Genomic DNA, 20,106 nt, shown 5'->3' on the forward strand with positions numbered 1-20,106 from the left:
TCCAAAGTCTAGATATTGTCTCTAGGAGTAAAATGATAACAATCACATTTATCTATAGTTACACTGATGAAAAGAAGTTGAGATGTGTTTAGAAGATACAACCTTGTGTCCTGCATTTATTACCTTGGATACAAGGCTGACTCTTCACTCCTAAAGCTATAACTCTTCAGTCACTGAAACTAGAAGCTGCTGTTTTGGCCACCTCATAACTTCCATCTCTTTCCATTAACAAACAAAAATATACAGAGAATGACAACATTGAGAATAAAGGCTTTAAAGTTCAAAAGGGCCTGTTCTCTGCATTATTTCCAATATTTAAATGGGTGCAAAACTTCATGAAATTCACACTACGTTGATTGTGTAATTCTTCATCAAAAAGGCGATAACTGTCCTGCATGCCACAATTATCCCCATAGATAGCACACATGTTTAAATAATTGTTCTCTCAAGATCACTGTATGCACCCAAGTGGGTTCTAGCTAATGTGGTGCTGTACAATTTAAACTGGTGCAACAGTTGATATCAAGAATAATCACAATTTTGGTACAGAAAAGCACAATGAGGGTGTGACTTGGACACCGATAGCTGGAATCGGCACAAGATAATGCAAAACAATCTTTGCACATTAGGGCTGCTCATTCCTGCTTATTCCTCACCTAAAGTCATGATATATTGGTTGTAGCAACAGAACTGGGGAAGGCATTAAGTGTAGTTCAGAGCTGCAGACAATTGATTAAAGTTGGCACAGCTCATCAGATTGTCATTATGCAGAATGCCGGAAGGATGGAGGCATGTACATTTCTTTACCAACATGATTTTATATATGATTTTCAGTAGAGGATTATTCTTTAGAGGCATCTGTACATAGATGTGTATTAGGTGGAGTCAGAAGCTGGGATTTAAAAAAAAAAGATCCTCTTCCTTCACGTCCCATAGATACGTTAAAGATGGGTTTCCACTGTAGGGCAGGGTGCAGCCCATCCTACATGAGAGTGCATGGCAAGGAAACTAAACTGCACTTTAAAAAAAGTGTAGCAAGGGCATATGTATCTGATATCAACAGTTAATAGGATAATTTCTTAGAAATGCCTTTTCTGTAATATTTGTAAAACATTTGCAGGAACATAATCCATAGGGAGAAAGCTGTACCACAGTGGTGTTTTCCCTGCAGATATTTAGGAGAAAAGTCATACAAGTATACAGCCCCTCAAACATCCACTTATTTCAGGGGAGAATCAGTATCCCTGGTTCCTCACGGGGATATTTTGAAATTATTTGCCTGCCTTCTATAAGTCAGAGATGTATATCTGCTTCCTGTTGTTTTTGAGTATTCAACACTTGTTTTGCATCAGCAGTCCAAAGGGTTGGTTGGCATCATATTACTGAGTGATGACATACATAGTATCAATATCAGATGCAAGATTAGAAGAGAAGTCAGTGGCTCAGGTTTAGAATGTTCCTATGTGTGATTGTTTTACGGCAGAAATTATTAGTGTTCTTAATGTTAATAAACTGTTCTGTCATTACCTACACTGGCTGCCTGTTTCTTTAGGCATGTGCTCTACATCCAGGTGCAATATATTGCACAACTAGTGGATGATGCTATGCTGTGCATCTCTGACAATCAGCCCAAAAGGGACATGCCCATGGGCCCACAATGAGTTAGTGGCAGAGCTGAGATTAGAAACAAAGTTTCTGTGACTCCAACTTGAACTTGGTCATTTCCAGGACATAACCTATGGCACATACAGGTGCACCAAAAAGAGAGAGTGATGTTATACAATGCAATTATTTAAAGTGAGGGCCTCTGAAGTTCTGTGGTTGCCACTAAGGCTTTAATTTTGAAAATATAAGTCTGCCTATTATCACTAATACATTCTATCCAAGCTATTCTCTGGGAGAGGGGAGGGTTGGATATGATGTACAAGAGACACTCGGTCAACAGCAGGGAGTCAGAGCTGCCTCTCGTCCTTCAAACCTTTTGAAATAGCACTTTGAACTCGCTGTATTTAAACCAAGTACAGACGCCTTTTTTATTTCAGAATAGGTTTACTGTTCAAAAATGGTATGTACTAAAGCCACAACATTATACATACAGATAAAACATCAGATAATAAAACCTTATTGTATGAGCACTATTGGTTGTAGTACAATCAGATACTTTAAAACTGAAGGAATTTATGTACTCCAAAAAGGTGCAGTAGGCACAATGTATATCCTGTAACTAGCTTTGCAACCGTATAACCATGATTTCACTCTTACAAAGTATTACAAGTGATCAAAAATGTATGCTGAATTTTGACTACTACACACTGAAATCGTAAAATGTATAGCACACTCCACCTTAGTGTTAAAAAAACATGTAAATAAGAACTGTAACATAGAATCAAGGGTCTTAAACAAGAAATAGGCCCTTTAATTTGGGTTCAGAATTCAGATGGAATACATCTATGGCTTTTATTTATGGACATATTTGAAGATAAGTATGCAAATCTTGCAAGTGGCTTAAACAACCAAACCCTGGGACTACATCCCCAACAGACGGCTTATACACTAGAATACTTTAGAGAAACAAAATCAGCAAGGAAACCAGGTATAGGGCATCTGACACTTAGCATGTGCCCCAAATCATGAAACAACCCTATCTCAAGCTATGTCTACACTACCATGGAAAGTTGACCTACATTACGCAACTCCAGCTACATGTAGTTGGAGTCGATGTACCTTAGGTTGAGTTACCGCGGGGTCTACACCGCGGGGTGTCGATGGAAGAAACTCTCCCATTGACTTACCTTACTCTTCTCGTTGGGGGTAGAGCACAGGGATCGACTGGAGAGTGATCTGCTGTTGATTTTGGTGGGTCTTCATTAGACCCACTAAATCAACCACCAGTGGATTGATCTCAGAGCATTGATCCTGGCTGTAGTGTAGACCTGCCCTCAGTTTTCAGAGCAGGCTGTGAGGTACTGCATGAAGAAAAACAAAAAAACCCAATTCCCGCCCTGCCCCAGCCCAAAATAAAGGAACCCAAGAGAAATCAGAGAAGTGAAAAACCTTCAGGTGATATGCTGAACATTAAGTAATGTTTTCTAGAAGATATTAGGATTAATAATTTACAACCAAAAGGGATACAACAGGTCTGTGTAAACTGAAAGCTGAGGGATACTCTACATATACATATTAGAAAAATGTTTGATTAAAATATCCTGTTTTTATAGTCCACTGGCAATATGTATTGCTGAAAAATTGTACTTTTGCATCTTAAAACCCCCCATGATGATTAGAACAGATCTACAAGAATCACACGCTTCCTAGGGGTACATGTTCACCACATCATACATGAATTGTCTAAAAGGTAAAATAAACATCTTAACTGTTTTAAGATTATTTTTGATTAGCAGAAACGTAAAAAGGAATGCACTGAAACATGATTGTAACAAAGTATATCATGCAATATTTTTGGCTTGTTGTGTGCAGTGTAATAGCCAATAATGCAAATGGAGTATTTTTTTTTTTTAAAATCCCTTATGTTCACATGACATCATGTAGAATCAAAACCGTAAATGAAGGCAAACTGTGTGGAAACTTTAAAAATAACAGAATGCCTAATAAAAGCGTGCCAGACATGTCATTGTTTCTAATGTACAGAGCTGCTGTTTGAAGACCTACTGCAGCAGTATGAGCTACTGTTACTTCTAGTTCTTTATGTTGCTGTTTTATTTAGGCTGACCTTGATCTGAGATCGTGGTCAGCAGGTGCTGTATGGCATTAGGAAGTTAACCTACAATCTCTGCAGGTTCAGTGACCAACTTAGATCCATCCCAGGCTGTCTTGAACTGTTCAGGAACAGGAAATTCTTTCTGGTAAATGGAAAGAGCAACAACAATTGTTAGATAAACAGTGGATATCTTATAAAAACTGATGGAGTACTATTAGTGCTGCATGATTGACAAGGCATTTATAACTCAGACATGCCTGGATTACAAAGAGGCCTTCTTCATTGCGGGCAGGAAACTGTTTCAATGCCACACAGAAAATAAGCTCATTACTACTATAATTCATATAGCTTTGTTCATGTGCTAGTTTGTAACAGTCCCCTTTCCTCATTATTTGGGCAAACTACGTCAATATACCTTGTTTCAAAAAAGACTATGGACTCCATTAGCAGGCAGCCAAGCTAACTGGATGGGAATGTAGAAAAGAAGGACTTAAACCTGGTAAGGTAATGACAAGACTAACAGGAATTTTAAAGAGAAAAGTGATGTCCTACAGAGCAAAACCCATGGTCAATCCCCAGAATTTGGTGGCAGATTTAATCTCAGACCTCAAGATAATTGTTCACCAGTCTTAGGTGGATGAACAAAGGTGCATGTAACAAAAACACTGTCACATTACCACTTTAACAGTGAAGCATTCCAAAAGACACAATATGTACAGTCAATGATGCAGGACTTCACGGGAGTCCTTAGCTCATTCAGTGGGCACCTGTGAAGGTGGCCAGGGACTCTGTTGGAGCCCTGGCCTCAGGTTATGCACACCCTGTATGGTAAAAATTGTGTGATACTCCTAAGATGTGGAAGAGAGGGCTCCTTTCTTCAGACCCTGCAAGGGCATTCAGTAGACTTACATTTTCTTAAATGACTAGTGATTTTGGGTACCCAGCTCAAGACACGTTTAAAGGGGCCTGATCTACAGAAAGTGCTTAGCAACCATCCTCTGAAAATGAGGCCCTTTTAAGGTGTCTGAAGTTGGGCACCCAGGACCACTAGTCACTGCTGAACATTTAGGGTATAGTGTCTAGTGTGTGTGGTTTTTTTAATTAACAAAAAACTCCCCAATGGAATTGGAGCACAAAAATATTAAGAAAACATTAAGATAGCCTGGTTAAGCCCTCAGTAAAGTTGCATACACAACTTTAACCCTGCCCCTTTGTGTGTCTGTATTACAACACAGTCTAACTATATGATAACCTGCTACTGTATTGCCTGCAGTGAATGAGGCATGGCTCCACAGGAGGTGCTGAGATACAGCAGTCCTAGGTATAGTATGAGAACCTCCGTACAAGAGACCTGAAGCAAGGGCTCTGAAACGTGCACCTTATGTATGAATGGCTTTCCTGGACTCTGTCTGGCATGCGCAGAAAGTACTGCAAGATACAAGCTTTTTGTAAGTGTATAGTATTTAAAAATACATTGTATTATTTGAGAATTAATATGGGATTATGTTGACTTAACACTGGCATTTCCTGACCTTTGAGTTAATGTTCTTATAATGTGTGGCAGGAAATTATAGTTAGATATATAGATAAATTATAGTTATGGCACAGTCAGGGAACTATGATGTGATTGGAATAACAGAGACTTGGTGGGACAACTCACATGACTGGAGTACTGTCATGGATGGATATAAACTGTTCAGGAAGGACAGGCAGGGCAGAAAAGGTGGGGGAGTTGCGTTGTATGTAAGAGAGGAGTATGACTGCTCAGAGCTCCGGTATGAAACTGCAGAAAAACCTGAGAGTCTCTGGATAAAGTTGAGAAGTGGGAGCAACAAGGGTGATGTTGTGGTTGGAGTCTGCTATAGACCACCAGACCAGGGGGATGAGGTGGACGAGGCTTTCTTCTGGCAACTAGCAGAAATTGCTAGATCACAGGCCCTGGTTCTCATGGGAGACTTTAATCACCCTGATATCTGCTGGGAGAGCAATACAGCGGTGCACAGGCAATCCAGGAAATTTTTGGAAAGTGTAGGGGACAATTTCCTGGTGCAAGTGCTGGAGGAACCAACTAGGGGCAAAGCTTTTCTTGACCTGCTGCTCACAAACAGGGAAGAACTAGTAGGGGAAGCAAAAGTGGATGGGAACCTGGGAGGCAGTGACCATGAGATGGTCGAGTTCAGGATCCTGACACAAGGAAGAAAGGAGAGCAGCAGAATACGGACCCTGGACTTCAGAAAAGCAGACTTTGACTCCCTCAGGGAACAGATGGGCAGGATCCCCTGGGAGAATAACATGAAGGGCAAAGGGGTCCAGGAGAGCTGGCTGTATTTTAAAGAATCCTTATTGAGGTTGCAGGAACAAACCATCCCGATGTGTAGAAAGAACAGTAAATATGGCAGGCGACCAGCTTGGCTAAACAGTGAAATCCTTGCTGATCTTAAATGCAAAAAAGAGGCTTATAAGAAGTGGAAGATTGGACAAATGACCAGGGAGGAGTATAAAAATATTGCTCAGGCGTGCAGGAGTGAAATCAGGAAGGCCAAATCACACTTGGAGTTGCAGTTAGCAAGAGATGTTAAGAGTAACAAGAAGGGTTTCTTCAGGTATGTTAGCAACAAGAAGAAAATCAAGGAAAGTGTGGGCCCCTTACTGAATGAGGAAGGCAACCTAGTGACAGAGGATGTGGAAAAAGCTAATGTACTCAATGATTTTTTTGCCTCTGTCTTCACGCACAAGGTCAGCTCCCAGATTGCTGCACTGGGCAGTACAGCATGGGGAGAAGGTGACCAACCCTCTGTGGAGAAAGAAGTGGTTCAGGACTATTTAGAAAAACTGGACGTGCACAAGTCCATGGGGCCGGATGCGCTGCATCCGAGGGTGCTAAAAGAGTTGGCGGGTGAGATTGCAGAGCCATTAGCCATTATTTTTGAAAACTCATGGCGATCGGGGGAGGTCCCAGATGACTGGAAAAAGGCTAATGTAGTGCCCATCTTTAAAAAAGGGAAGAAGGAGGATCCGGGGAACTACAGGCCAGTCAGCCTCACCTCAGTCCCTGGAAAAATCATGGAGCAGGTCCTCAAGGAATCAATTATGAAACATTTAGAGGAGAGGAAAGTGATCAGGAACAGTCAGCATGGATTCACGAAGGGGAAGTCGTGCCTGACTAACCTAATTGCCTTCTATGATGAGATAACTGGCTCTGTGGATGAGGGGAAAGCAGTGGATGTGTTATTTCTTGACTTTAGCAAAGCTTTTGATACGGTCTCCCACAGTATTCTTGCCACCAAGTTAAAGAAGTATGGGCTGGATGAATGGACTGTAAGGTGGATAGAAAGCTGGCTAGATCATCGGGCTCAACGGGTAGTGATCAATGGCTCCATGTCTAGTTGGCAGCCGGTTTCAAGTGGAGTGCCCCAAGGGTCGGTCCTGGGGCCGGTTTTGTTTAATATCTTTATTAATGATCTGGAGGATGGTGTGGACTGCACTCTCAGCAAGTTTGCAGATGACACTAAACTAGGAGGCGTAGTAGATACACTAGAGGGTAGGGATCGGATACAGAGGGACCTAGACAAATTAGAGGATTGGGCAGAAAAAAACCTGATGAGGTTCAACAAGGACAAGTGCAGAGTCCTGCACTTAGGACGGAAGAATCCCATGCACTGCTACAGACTAGGGACCGAATGGCTAGGTAGCAGTTCTGCTGAAAAGGACCTAGGGGTCACAGTGGACGAGAAGCTGGATATGAGTCAACAGTGTGCTCTTGTTGCCAAGAAGGCTAACGGCATTTTAGGCTGTATAAGTAGGGGCATTGCCAGCAGATCGAGGAACGTGATCGTTCCCCTTTATTCGACATTGGTGAGGCCTCATCTGGAATACTGTGTCCAGTTTTGGGCCCCACACTACAAGAAGGATGTGGAAAAATTGGAAAGAGTCCAGCGGAGGGCAACAAAAATGATTAGGGGTCTGGAGCACATGACTTATGAGGAGAAGCTGAGAGAACTGGGATTGTTTAGTCTCCAGAAGAGAAGAATGAGGGGGGATTTGATAGCAGCCTTCAACTACCTGAAGGGGGGTTCCAAAGAGGATGGAGCTCGGCTGTTCTCAGTGGTGGCAGATGACAGAACAAGGAGCAATGGTCTCAAGTTGCAGTGGGGGAGGTCCAGGTTGGATATCAGGAAAAACTATTTCACTAGGAGGGTGGTGAAACACTGGAATGCGTTACCTAGGGAGATGGTGGAGTCTCCTTCCTTGGAGGTTTTTAAGGCCCGGCTTGGCAAAGCCCTGGCTGGGATGATTTAGCTGGGAATTGGTCCTGCTTTGAGCAGGGGGTTGGACTAGATGACCTCTTGAGGTCCCTTCCAACTCTGATATTCTATGATTCTATGATTCTATGAAATCTGTTTCACACAGTCTAGAGACTAAATTGACATAGGAGACACTGAATTATTTTCCATCACAATGGAAGGAGATAAAGGCTCTTTTAATGTACGGAATTACCTTGCACCCCAGGAAAAGGTGTTCTTCGATGGACTGTAGCTGAAACTATTGGTGTATGAAAGAGGGTTTATTTCTATGGTTTGAATCACACCTTGCTGGGGGGAAAATTGTGGCACTTTATAACTCCTACTTGCCTAGTAATATGAAAGGCTAATCACTACACAGATTAAAAGAGGGAGAAAAATTGAGTCTTTTAAAAATATTCCACTTACATAATCTCCATTTAGGGGGATGAGAATGTTCATTTCAGATGACTTGGCACTCACAATCTCACAGTCTAATGAATCTTCACTGAGGTATATGTGGCAGCCTTCTGTCTTGTTAATTGAAATGGTTGGCACTTTCCCCATTACCTGAAGAACAATAAATGCACCTAATACCAAATGTCACTGTGTCAGTGAAAGTAACAGCTGATAACAAAACCCCCACCCACCTTCTGATCCTGGCTTTGGCCACCAACCTCTGATGTATGGCAGCTGCATTTACATTTGGGGATTTAAACAGACTGGCATTGACCAATTAATAGATGGTGGGAAGGCTGCTACTGTATAACTGTATTAAATGTTATTCTTTAGCCCTGAAGTTCTAAAACATCAACTTTTAAACTACAAGCCTCTACTCCTCACACTCACACTCACACACAGAGTCTCCACCCCTTGGTACTTTTTACCAAAGGGGATAAGTTCATGGGACACACACCCACCCACCCGTACTAGTGCATAGCTTGCATGTACGTCAGTGGGACTTATGGGGAAACAGTTCCCCCACACACATACAGAGTGACTGACTGCAAATACTCCTTCACTAGAGAGATGCTCTATAAGTTTCTGCATAAAACATTCTGCAGCCTGAAGGATCTCTGAGGTATTGCAGCACATAGTAAGAAAGGATTTTTTTTTCTTCCCGTGCCAGCTATGGTACAGCTCTAAAAGTGTATTGAAATTGATTACAATTTAAATTAAACGGACATTTATTTAAGTCAGTTTGAAAGCAAGTGCAAGATTTACTTGAGGCGAGAAGAGGAAACAAGCCAACTCCTCTTTGCATCTGTGGGGTTGTAAACAACTCCAGAGGACAAAGTGATTGAGTCACTGTTTGTCAGTAAGAATCCCCTTCTCTGCCCTGCCCCACTCCCCCCCGAAAAGCAGTAACTAGAGCCCCATGATATATGCTCGCCAAGGTATCAAAAGGACAGAGGTTAGTTAGGGTCAGAAGACAGCAGCAGCAGCAAGGGATATATATTCACATGTAAATAAAAAGGAGTGTTTGCTCACATCATTCACATTAATACATTTCAGATTCAGTTCCTGAACAACATGCTGATAAACACAGAGTGTTAAGTGACCGTGGCTTTGATTCTATGGCTAGTCTGTGCAAGTGGAGCACTGTGTCTAGATTGATTTTAATGGAGCTCCATTGAGGCGAAAGCATGCTCCTATATGGATCATATGTATGACTGGGGATATTTTATTTGATTAAATATTAACCCAGCAGAAAAAAAAATCAGTAAATCGTTATACTGGTGGGGGTCAAGAGCCAAGAGCATTGCACTATTATTGCTATTTATGGCAAGATCTGCTTGTGAATTCCAGTGATCTGTTACATTAACGTATCATTCATATGACCAAACCTGCGAAGTGCTGACAGAGTTCAGGTGCTCAGGATCAAACCCTTAGAAAGAAGACCGCAGCCTGCTTCAAGCAGCAGTTGTTCAGCCTGACTCATACTTTTCTTTAAGTGCAAGACCAGCCATGCTATAAGGCACTGAAATCTTATGCAACATTCATGAAGCCTGAATCATCAAAAGCATTTTGATTTTAACAAATATATTTCTCCCTTATTTGAATTTTAAAAAGATGTGGCATTCCTATTCATTATGTATAGATTTTTCAGCTTTGGTGAATAGTTCTAGTGCTAACAATGAAAATCCTCTATTGAAAAAAGATCACTGTTTCCTAAATAATCATGCCCTTTTTTCTCTCCCAACTGCCTCTTTCCCACAAAAGGAAATGTAGTAATTACCAATAAAATTATTGGTTAATGTTCAGAAGTAGACACGTAGCTAGTAGTAATGGCATCCACTTGTTTAACATTTAAAAGATACAAAATATCTTGCTGTTCCTCTCCCTGTGGTGGCTTTGAGCCACGTTTCTGAAGCATGGTACAGTATTCTTCTTTATTAATGTCACTCACTCTGCTGTATCAGCCCATCTACATGTAAGTAGAAGACCCCACTGATTTCAGTGAGGAATGTGAGCCTCGAAACCGATGGCAGGATATGAGCTGATGAATGTTTCGAGGGTTTTATTTTTTATTGATATTTTAAAGAAAAGCCATTGTTTGCCCTTCTCCCAGCAAAGCCGGAGAAGCCATTTCAATTCCATTCTGTTGCTAACAGGGTAGACTTTCAAGGGCGCAGCACCTAGCTCTCAATTAAAGTAATTGAGAGTTAGGTGCCATTTGAAAATCTACCCCAATATCCTCAGTGGGCAAATGGAGAAAATTAGCTGAGCCTCACAACCACCTTCTTGACTTTAGCACCAATTAGGCAAAAATGAGTGGCACTATGCCATGAAGCTTTGCCAAACTCTGGCACTGATGGACCAGGATGCTAGGGACTGTTCATTGAGAGAACCTGACCAGCACTCTCCAGAAGTAACAGTTCCCAGACTATCAGAAAATACCTCTGCTGATCTCAACTATGGCACCAGAACATTAAAGAAAGGTGTTCTCGAAAGGGAGCCTTGATCAGTGGCACTTGAAAACTCAAAAGCAAAAACAATAGTAACTCTCAACCTTTTTCTAGACAAGTTAGAAGAATTTACTGCATCTAAAAGGTAACTTTTGGAAATATAGAATTTTTTTGTATACTCCAGGGAAGCTGAAATCATCTCGAGTAGCCGAATATCACTTTGAAGTTGTTGGTTCTTTTCTTCTTTTCTAATTGGATGTTTACCTGAATCTGAATATCCCTGGAATTGATCACTTCCACGATACCCACGACGTTGTCAAACACAAGGCCAAACTTTCTGCAGTTGTCTACAAACAAACAAACCCCAAACAAATGAAGGCATAAAAAAAAGATGTCTTTTTTTCTTTTTTTTTTTAAATTACATGACCACATTAGAAACTAAAATGCTTCCACCCTGCAATGACTTACATGTGTGAGTAACTTTACACAGGACAATTCATGTCCATAAAGTTAACTGCATGTGCAAATCTTTCCAGGACTTACTGCCCCAAAGCTCATATGTGAGACTGTTCACTCACCAATTGTAATGGAATTTATTTTTCCTTTCATTTGTATTGTAGATTTGTTGCATTTAAAAATGTAAGCCACTTGCTTGAGTTCAGTATCAGTAATAACAAGGTCGTTCTTATCCTCTTGGTATTCCTGTTTAAAAAACACATATATTGGTTTCACTATCTTTAATAAGGCAGCAATAAGGTAGACTTTAAGCACAACTTATTCCAGTCATTGCATCTTCACATAGAAAGAGAAGGGGGGGAAAAAAGATTCTCACTTATCTCCGCCTGTGATGAGTCTAACTGACTGGGTTTATGAGGGCACATATTCAGTGTTGTGTGTGCATGACTTAGAGCTGAAGTTTCTGTGTTGTGAAAATCTTAACACTGACCAAGGCAAAAAAATGTTTATTTTGGTACTAGGTTCTTATACATTCAACTATTTAAAACTATTCCAGTGAAGTTGTTGCTTGGTTACCACCCAGTTTTAGAACAAGTAGGCTCCTTCAGGAATAGAACAAGTTGTTGGTGCCATACTGTTATATAATTCATTAGGGTTAGGTGTGAGCAAAGCAGTATCCAACAAGGAGTAGTGCATGAAGACCATCCCTTCTATTTGTAAGACACTGAGGGCCCATTTTGTGCTCAAGACTTCTAATTGATTTCAATGGGAGACTTGAGGTATGTAAGCTACGCACTGCCTGTCCCAGCATGGTAAAACAGAATTCATAGCAAAATGCTGGTCTACTTAGCATGTACACAGGGGCTCTCCCATGTTTTGCCTTTACTGCACTTTCCTGTCTCAGTGAGAGTACCTGGAATATTCTAACACTAGCATAGCACAACCCATGTAAACAATGGCTGTCCCTCATGCACACTGTGACCCATGCAAACAAGGGCCTATGTAAGCTACTAACTGACTAAATCATGTCTTGTCTTCCCCCCTCTTATAAACAACGTAATTTTCCATTTAATAAGTTCTTTGCATGCACATGCAACCCCCCTCCCCCCCAAAAAAACCCTTTGATTAGTTTAATCTGGGAAAGAAGATGAACAATCGTTCTCTCTATTTGTAAATACTATGATATTGTGATGATATGAGTACTGTACCTAGACAGCGGTGCTTCCACTGGCTAATAAATGAGGAGAACTTCCATTGCGTCACAACAACTATATCTCTCGTACGTAAGAATGGCTTGCACGATGGGACCTTACTCAATTGGAGCTCCCTCTGGGTTTCCTGCTGAGGGACTTTTTGACTGAGTTAAGAACTAAAGTATTGGTTCTGAACCTTATAACAGTATTTTCCAGTTCAGGTAAATTATTATACTATTCTCACCAACAAATGAACAAACTTTAAATCCTATAAGAATATTAAGGACTAAGCTGTGGCTAAGTGCAGAGCCACTGTGCCCCCAGAGGAGCACTGGAGAGATGGTACCTAAGGCAGGTACAATCCCTCTAGGAATATTCCAGGCACAAGTACATGTGTATATGAGATGTGAGCTGAACTTACCACTCTCCATTTTTTTCCCTCTAGTTCTAACAAAGGAGAATGGATCTGCTGAGGAGAATTTTTGGGAGAAGTGGGGCTTGGAGTATGGCTTTTTGTAGGAGAACGAACTGGCGGACCCTGAGCACGTAGATTGGGATTCTTATGGGTCTTCTGGTCATCTGAGACATGTCGTAGCCCTAAAAAAACAAACAAAAATAAACAAAGAGGTGCTAATATGCCTAAGAGTCTCTCTCACAGCATTAGGCCCCTAGGGAGGTTAATATTAAAACAGGGAAGAGAATACCATAGTTAATTTGATTACAATTGTATTAAAATGTCCAACATGCTTTTATGCTGCCAAAAAGGAACTCTCTGGCCTCATACTTTTAAATAAAAGTTTTTTTACTGTGAATGGGCTGGTGTTATGTCTTCACAGATAAGCTTAGCAATGTCTATTGGCATCTCTCTGTATAGATCTAACGGTTCACTATATCTGTAGTGATCTGTGCCTGCTGCCACTCCATTCATTTTATAGATTCATCTGTGAAAATTAGATTGTCTATCTAATCTGATTGTAATGCACCCATCCTCAGAATACCTAGGACCGAAAACTGAACTTTACTGTACTGCGTATATTTCAACTCAAAGCTGTGCACACTAATTAAGACTATCCAGTCTTCTTGAGAAAAGCTTAATAGCTTTATCTAGGTGTTCTTACAACAACATTATACAGCGATATAGCAATCGGTACCTGCTTATCTAAACCAATGTCTCCATACAAATCAGTGTACTGGGTGTGAAAATGCAGAGTGGACAAATTCTGGTCCCAGTGACACCTGGGCACTGCCACTGAAGTCAACAGGACCCGAAGTGTCAAACTTGGGTGCTTATAATAAGGTGCCCAAATTCACACTGAGAGATCTAAATAAGTGGCCTGAATTTCAAAGTAGCAGCCGTGTTAGTCTGTATCTGCAAAAAGAAGAACAGGAGTACTTGTGGCACCTTAGAGACTAACAAATTTATTAGAGCATAAGCTTTCGTGGACTACAGCCCACTTCTTCGGATGCANAATTTATTAGAGCATAAGCTTTCGTGGACTACAGCCCACTTCTTCGGATGCATATAGACTATATGCATCCGAAGAAGTGGGCTGTAGTCCACAAAAGCTTATGCTCTAATAAATTTGTTAGTCTCTAAGGTGCATAGTCTATATGCATCCGAAGAAGTGGGCTGTAGTCCACGAAAGCTTATGCTCTAATAAATTTGTTAGTCTCTAAGGTGCCACAAGTACTCCTGTTCTTCTTTTTGCTGAATTTCAAAGGTGCTGAGCACCTATGAGATCCTAATTATTCAATGGGAGTTGCCAGTGCTCAATATCTCTGAAAATCCGGCTATTTATTTGGGTGGCTCAGTATGAATTTAGATGCCTAAATTCAGGCTTCCAAGCTTAAAAATATACTGGCTTTTGGCTGTATGGATGTGACTGAAGGGAGAATTTGGCTAAGGATGGTTAGCAGTAGCTAGTATCAGTTGGCTGAAGAGTGACCAGTTGAACTATTTCCCTCTAACCTTTGGTAATTGCCTCTCCCTGGTTAAGCTGGGCAAACAAGGCTGAGCGAGACGTGGTTGCTTCATCCTTTCCACTGTCTGTATCGAAGACAGGAGGAGGTCCTGGGGGCAGCGGTGGAGGTGGGGGTGGTGGGAGGCACTGCCCACTTGTTAGAGTGGACAATACAGATGCTGTTGATGCAGTTGGACCCTATGCGTGAGAGAGATGGAAAATATGTTTAATACAGTTTTTCAGAAAACCCTCTATTATGGAATCTCTTACTACTTTTCATCCTTGAATGTCGCTGGGAGTTGGACTTCAGCCACCAGTGGACTTGGGAAAAATTGAGGGCACCAATGAATGAACTTACACTATGAAGCTCTCTTAATATACAAGGAAGAAGGTTTCTTCTTTCCCCAAATACCCAGATAAAATAAAACCCAGAATGATGCACATTCAGTATAGGCCAGACAAATAAAAAAGCATTTCACTTTAATTTCCAGTGATGATAACACAATGAATAACAGGGTGGAACTTGGCCAGCCAGTTATACATATGCAAAGTGGGTATAAAATGCTACCATTCGGATTTTGCATATACTTTGCAACTTGGTGTAAGGCTGTGGTGACTCAGGCTGTTAAATTCAACACTATATTTCAGAATTCTGATTTGACTGCTTTTTATTTTTTTTTTAATTTCTATACATTTCTAACACAATAGCTCCAGGTGCATTCATAATACATAATGACTGGAAGATAGCTAATATAATGCCAATATTTAAAAAGGGCTCTAGAGGTGATCCCGGCAATTACAGACCGGTAAGTCTAACGGCGGTACTGGGCAAATTAGTCAAAACAATAGTAAAGAATAAAATTGCCAGTCACATAGAAGAACATAAATTGTTGAGCAAAAGTCAACATGGTTTCTCTAAAGGTAAATCGTGTCTTACTAATCTATTAGAGTTCTTTGAAGGGGTCAACAAACATGTGAACAAGGGGGATCCAGTGGACATAGTGTACTTAGATTTCCGGAAAGCCTTTGACAAGGTCCCTCACCAAAGGCTCTTATGTAAATTAAGTTGGCATGGGATAAAAGGGAAGGTCCTTTCATGGATTGAGAACTGGTTAAAAGACAGGGAAAAAGGGTAGGAATTAATGGTAAATTCTCAGATTGGAGAGGGGTAACTAGTGGTGTTCCCCAAGGGTCAGTCCTAGGACCAATCCAATTCAACTTATTCATAAATGATCTGGAGAAAGGGGTAAAAAGTGAGGTGGCAAAGTTTGCAGATGATACTAAACTGCTCAAGATAGTTAAGATCAAAGCAGACTGTGAAGAACTTCAAAAAGATCTCACAAAACTAAGTGATTGGGCAACAAAATGGCAAATGAAATTTAATGTGGATAATTGTAAAGTAATGCACAGTGGAAAAAATAACCCCAACTATACATACAATATGATGGGGGGGGGGCTAATTTAGCTACAACAAATCAGGAAAAAGATCTTGGAGTCATAGTGGATAGTTCTCTGAAGATGTCCGCGCAGAGACGGTGGGAAAAAAAGCAAACAGGATGTTAGGAATCATTAAAAAGGGGATCGAGAATAAGACGGAAAATATATTATTGCCCTTATATAAATCCATGGTACACCCACATCTTGAATACTGTGTACAGATGTGGTCTCCTCATCTCAAAAAAAGATATACTGGCACTAGAAAAGGTTCAGAGAAGGGCAACTAAAATGATTAGGGGTTTGGAGAGGGTCCCATATGAGGAGAGATTAAAGAGGCTAGGACTTTTCAGCTTGGAAAAGAAGAGACTAAGGGGGGATATGATAGAGGTATATAAAATTGAGTGATGTGGAGAAAGTAGATAAGGAAAAGTTATTTACTTATTCCCATAATACAAGAACTAGGGGTCACCAAATGAAATTAATAGGCAGCAGGTTTAAAACAAATAAAAGGAAATTCTTCCTCACACAGCACACAGTCAACTTGTGGAACTTCTTACCTGAGGAGGTTGTGAAGGCTAGGACTATAACAGCGTTTTAAAAGAGAACTGAATAAATTCATGGAGGTTAAGGCCATTAATGGCTATTAGCCATGATGGGTCAGGAATGGTGTCCCTAGACTCTGTTTGTCAGAGGGTGGAGATGGATGGCAGGAGAGAGATCACTTGATCATTACCTGTTAGTGTCCCTCTGGGGCACCTGGCATGGGGCACTGTCGGGAGACAGGATACTGGGCTAAATGGACCTTTGGTCTGACCCAGTACGGCCATTCTTATGTAAGTTATAGACACATACTGTAATGAGGGACATGGATATAGTTTGAATAAACTACTCTTTCTAGCAATTGGTTTGTATAATCAGCAGTACACGGTATTGGTCTGTCTGAATTATATGTCTATGCCAGTGCACTATGAAAAGAAACAGAATGGCTTTATTAGTAAAAAAAAAAAATCAGATTCAGATCTTAGATTTCTAATTTGTCTGACTCACAGGAAAGTCAGGAAGGATCAAAGGAATTGGGATTCCTTTTTTCTGTCTGACCACTCACTGAGTGTCACTCTGATTCCAAGAATCCCTCATCTGGACAGCACCTCTGCGGAGGAGGACAAAGACTATATTTTATAGGATCCATTATGGAAGATCAGACGTTTGGAATCTATACCTGAAAACCTCATTGTTTCAGGCATAACTACCCCCTAGAAGCAGCAGCCCAGGCTGGTTATATGGAAGTAGCATGAGGCCCTCTGTACCAATTATATCCTGCATGGAGGCTGCACAGGTGGGTTGCTAGGAGAATGGATTCATAAGAGTACCTTGCATCTGTGTGGGTCCAGCACAATCCAATGGGGAAGGCTACAATGGGATGAGGCTGCTGGAAAGGCCATAGGTTCACATGTGAGCAGAGTCCCTGAATTATTCCAGCCCATAGACTAGAATAGCAGTCAAGAGGGTGAAGGCTAGGCTGGGCTGCACAAAACCTGAGATGGGAAGGTGGATTTTTACCTCCACAGCCACTTCACTCCCATAGAGCACAGATACTTGAGCCTTATGTGGGATGGGTAAATTTCTCCATTAAAGAAAAGATAACTTTTTTGTGTGGTTTTGGGATCATTTCCTTTCCCCCCCCCCCCCATGCTGCCCAACTGCCTCACATCCTATTATGGGCCTGGTCTAAAGCCCATTGCAGTCAATGGGAGTCTTTTGTTTTGAGTTCAGCAGGCCTTGGATCAGGCCCTATAACAATAAGGAAGCATTCTGGCAATTGTGTCGGAAGTAAAAACCCTAACCTAACCCTAATAATATATTCAACCAACATTACCTCTGTAATGTACTTTCCCACCGTTTCAGTCTGGAGTAAGATCGTTGCATACAAGTTATGACTCATGTAGTGAGTAAAAGATCAGAACTCTAAACACGGTAAAACCACCAGTGTTTTGTATTCCTCCTGCTCCGTGGGCTAAGTAAACAATAGAGGTTACAAAAATCATTATACTTCCACCATTCTCCTAGAATTCATAGCAGCTCTCACTGAGCCATCAAAGATTGAATGGTAAATAAGCTGCATTTTTCTCTTGTTTCTTACTTTTATGCACATTTAGGTGGCTTGGGAAGGGGAGAAGAGAAAATCACAATCAACTTTGTAACAGAAATCAAGGAAGTTGAAGAGTTAAGTTGAACTTCTGTTGCAAAATTTTTTTTCCTGTGTGCCAAATTCTCTTCTCAATTACAGCCAAGCAACATAGACAGAATATCAGCAGACCACAGAGAAATCAATCGGCACAACAGCCTGGAGTACAATCATGGGTTTTGGAAGAAGGCTATAAAAGTTGCTGACACCGAATAGGGAAGTGTCTAGAACAGTGGTTTTCAACCTTTTCTCATTTGTGGACTCCTAAAAAATTTAGAATGGAGGTGCAGATCCTTTTGAAAATCTTAGACAGTCTGTGGACCCCAGGTGAAAATCACTGGTCTAGAAAAAAGAAGAGTTACAGCCAAGTAATCTTATAAAAATCAACAGAATAACATGGGTGTATGTGAGAGCAGAATTTGTCCCCTTATTTATGCATAGGAAGAGATTCTCAAAAATTAGTCCCACTTTTTAACCTGTCGTGAGTTTCAGTCATAATTTAGGCCATTGAGACATCTAAAAACAAATCTAAAGTAATGAGATTGCTGGGGTATAACTCAGGGCTGAGTTTGCTCCAGTGTATGTACACATCTCAAGGCATGAGGGACTCAGCCGAGGTTCCCAAACACACCCAGTGAACACACCTGGGATAGAATGACAAGAAAAAAGACAGACAAATTTAAATAATTAGGAGGCATACAGAAACATACTGCAAACACTGGTGCTGCTGTCAACTGTCTGTCTCTGTGTGTACTGTGTGTGTCTGTCTCTCTTTTAACCTGTGCAATACTGAGTTGACCAATTGAGATCAAGTAAATATTCATGCTGCATGAAGTTCATTCCATGGAGGAGGACCCATGTGTAGCACAGAGGCTCCTTGGCCAAGAGTCTCCTGTTCTTTTAAAACCAATCTCCCCTCAAACCTGACAATCTCACTACACCAAGCACATGTCTTCCAGGATCTTTAGGCATAAAGAGCCACATGTAAGGTATCTACAGTAAGCTTATAACCAGACATGCCAAACCCTGGGGAAAAACGCAGAAATTGGGGTTGTTTTTGGCTTAATTGGCTTGCGAGTTGCTTGTTGGCTAGTTTTTTGGCATGTAGCTTGTTGCTTCTTTTTTGATCGGCTCCCGGCAAGAGGGCGAGAGAGTCAGGGGTCCACAGCAGGGCCACCACAGTCCCAGACTGCACACCGGGGGGATCTAGTCACAGAGAGTGTTGGGGTTCTTAAGGATTGGCTTGTTTTGGCCTTGTTTTGAAATGGGATTAGCTTGATTTTTGTCTTATTGTGAAAATCAGGGTGCTTATTTACCACGTGAAAGTTAGCAACTGTGCTTAATCTTTGCAAGATATATATGGCTAATATTTAAGGAATATTGTATTTATATTGAAATTAGGCTTTATCAACTTGGAGCAAAAATTAGTCACCAGGTTAGTCTTGGTGATGACATATTCAAGCAGGAGTTGTCACTCCTCCCTACTCAGCTGGTGAGGTAATGCAAGATTCTATTGCCTACCCTTGCCACATTGCAGAACAGTCAATGGGGAAACCATCAAAGACAAATGCCAACAATCAAGGTGGAAGGTGAAAAAGAGGTGGTGGAAAAGAACATTTTAGCAGGCAGGAGATTGCCCTGGGTATGAATAAAAACAAAACACTGTTTCAGTATAACAAAGTGTAGTGAAAGGCGCTCTGGACCCATTCACTGAGGAAACCCTTTAATAAGGGGGCTTTCATGAACGTTTAGATCCCAGTTCTTGGGAAACCAGCCAGCTCTGCAACAAGCTGAACTTTGGGGGGAAGCCTACTTTATTGTATAGGAAAGGTAACTATTGGTAAGCATAGACCCAGGTTTGTGTTTTACGATTGTTTTTTGTTTGTAACCAGTTGTTTCCATCCCTTTCTCTCTAGTTAACTTCTAGTTAAATCTTTATTCTTTCTTAAATAAACCTACTTTTGTTT

General features: G+C 41.1%; 1 protein-coding gene across 2 annotated transcripts in view; it reads right to left on the reverse strand.

The window, feature by feature from the left end:
• Positions 1-2,029: 2,029 nt before the first annotated feature.
• CAP2 (cyclase associated actin cytoskeleton regulatory protein 2) overlaps positions 2,030-20,106 on the reverse strand; it is a 91,138-nt gene continuing 73,061 nt past the window's right edge. For both annotated transcript variants that reach the window (XM_034762346.1, XM_034762348.1), the window contains exons 8-13: positions 14,526-14,715; positions 12,978-13,153; positions 11,486-11,609; positions 11,172-11,254; positions 8,428-8,568; positions 2,030-3,860 (exon numbers count right to left, since the gene is read on the reverse strand). In XM_034762346.1, coding sequence (XP_034618237.1) covers positions 3,777-3,860; positions 8,428-8,568; positions 11,172-11,254; positions 11,486-11,609; positions 12,978-13,153; positions 14,526-14,715 — 798 coding nt within the window. In that variant the 3' untranslated portion in view covers positions 2,030-3,776. The remainder of the gene's footprint in view (positions 3,861-8,427; positions 8,569-11,171; positions 11,255-11,485; positions 11,610-12,977; positions 13,154-14,525; positions 14,716-20,106) is intronic.

This window comes from Trachemys scripta, chromosome 2 (assembly GCF_013100865.1).
Source record: "Trachemys scripta elegans isolate TJP31775 chromosome 2, CAS_Tse_1.0, whole genome shotgun sequence".
In the NCBI taxonomy this organism is placed as follows: domain Eukaryota; kingdom Metazoa; phylum Chordata; order Testudines; family Emydidae; genus Trachemys; species Trachemys scripta.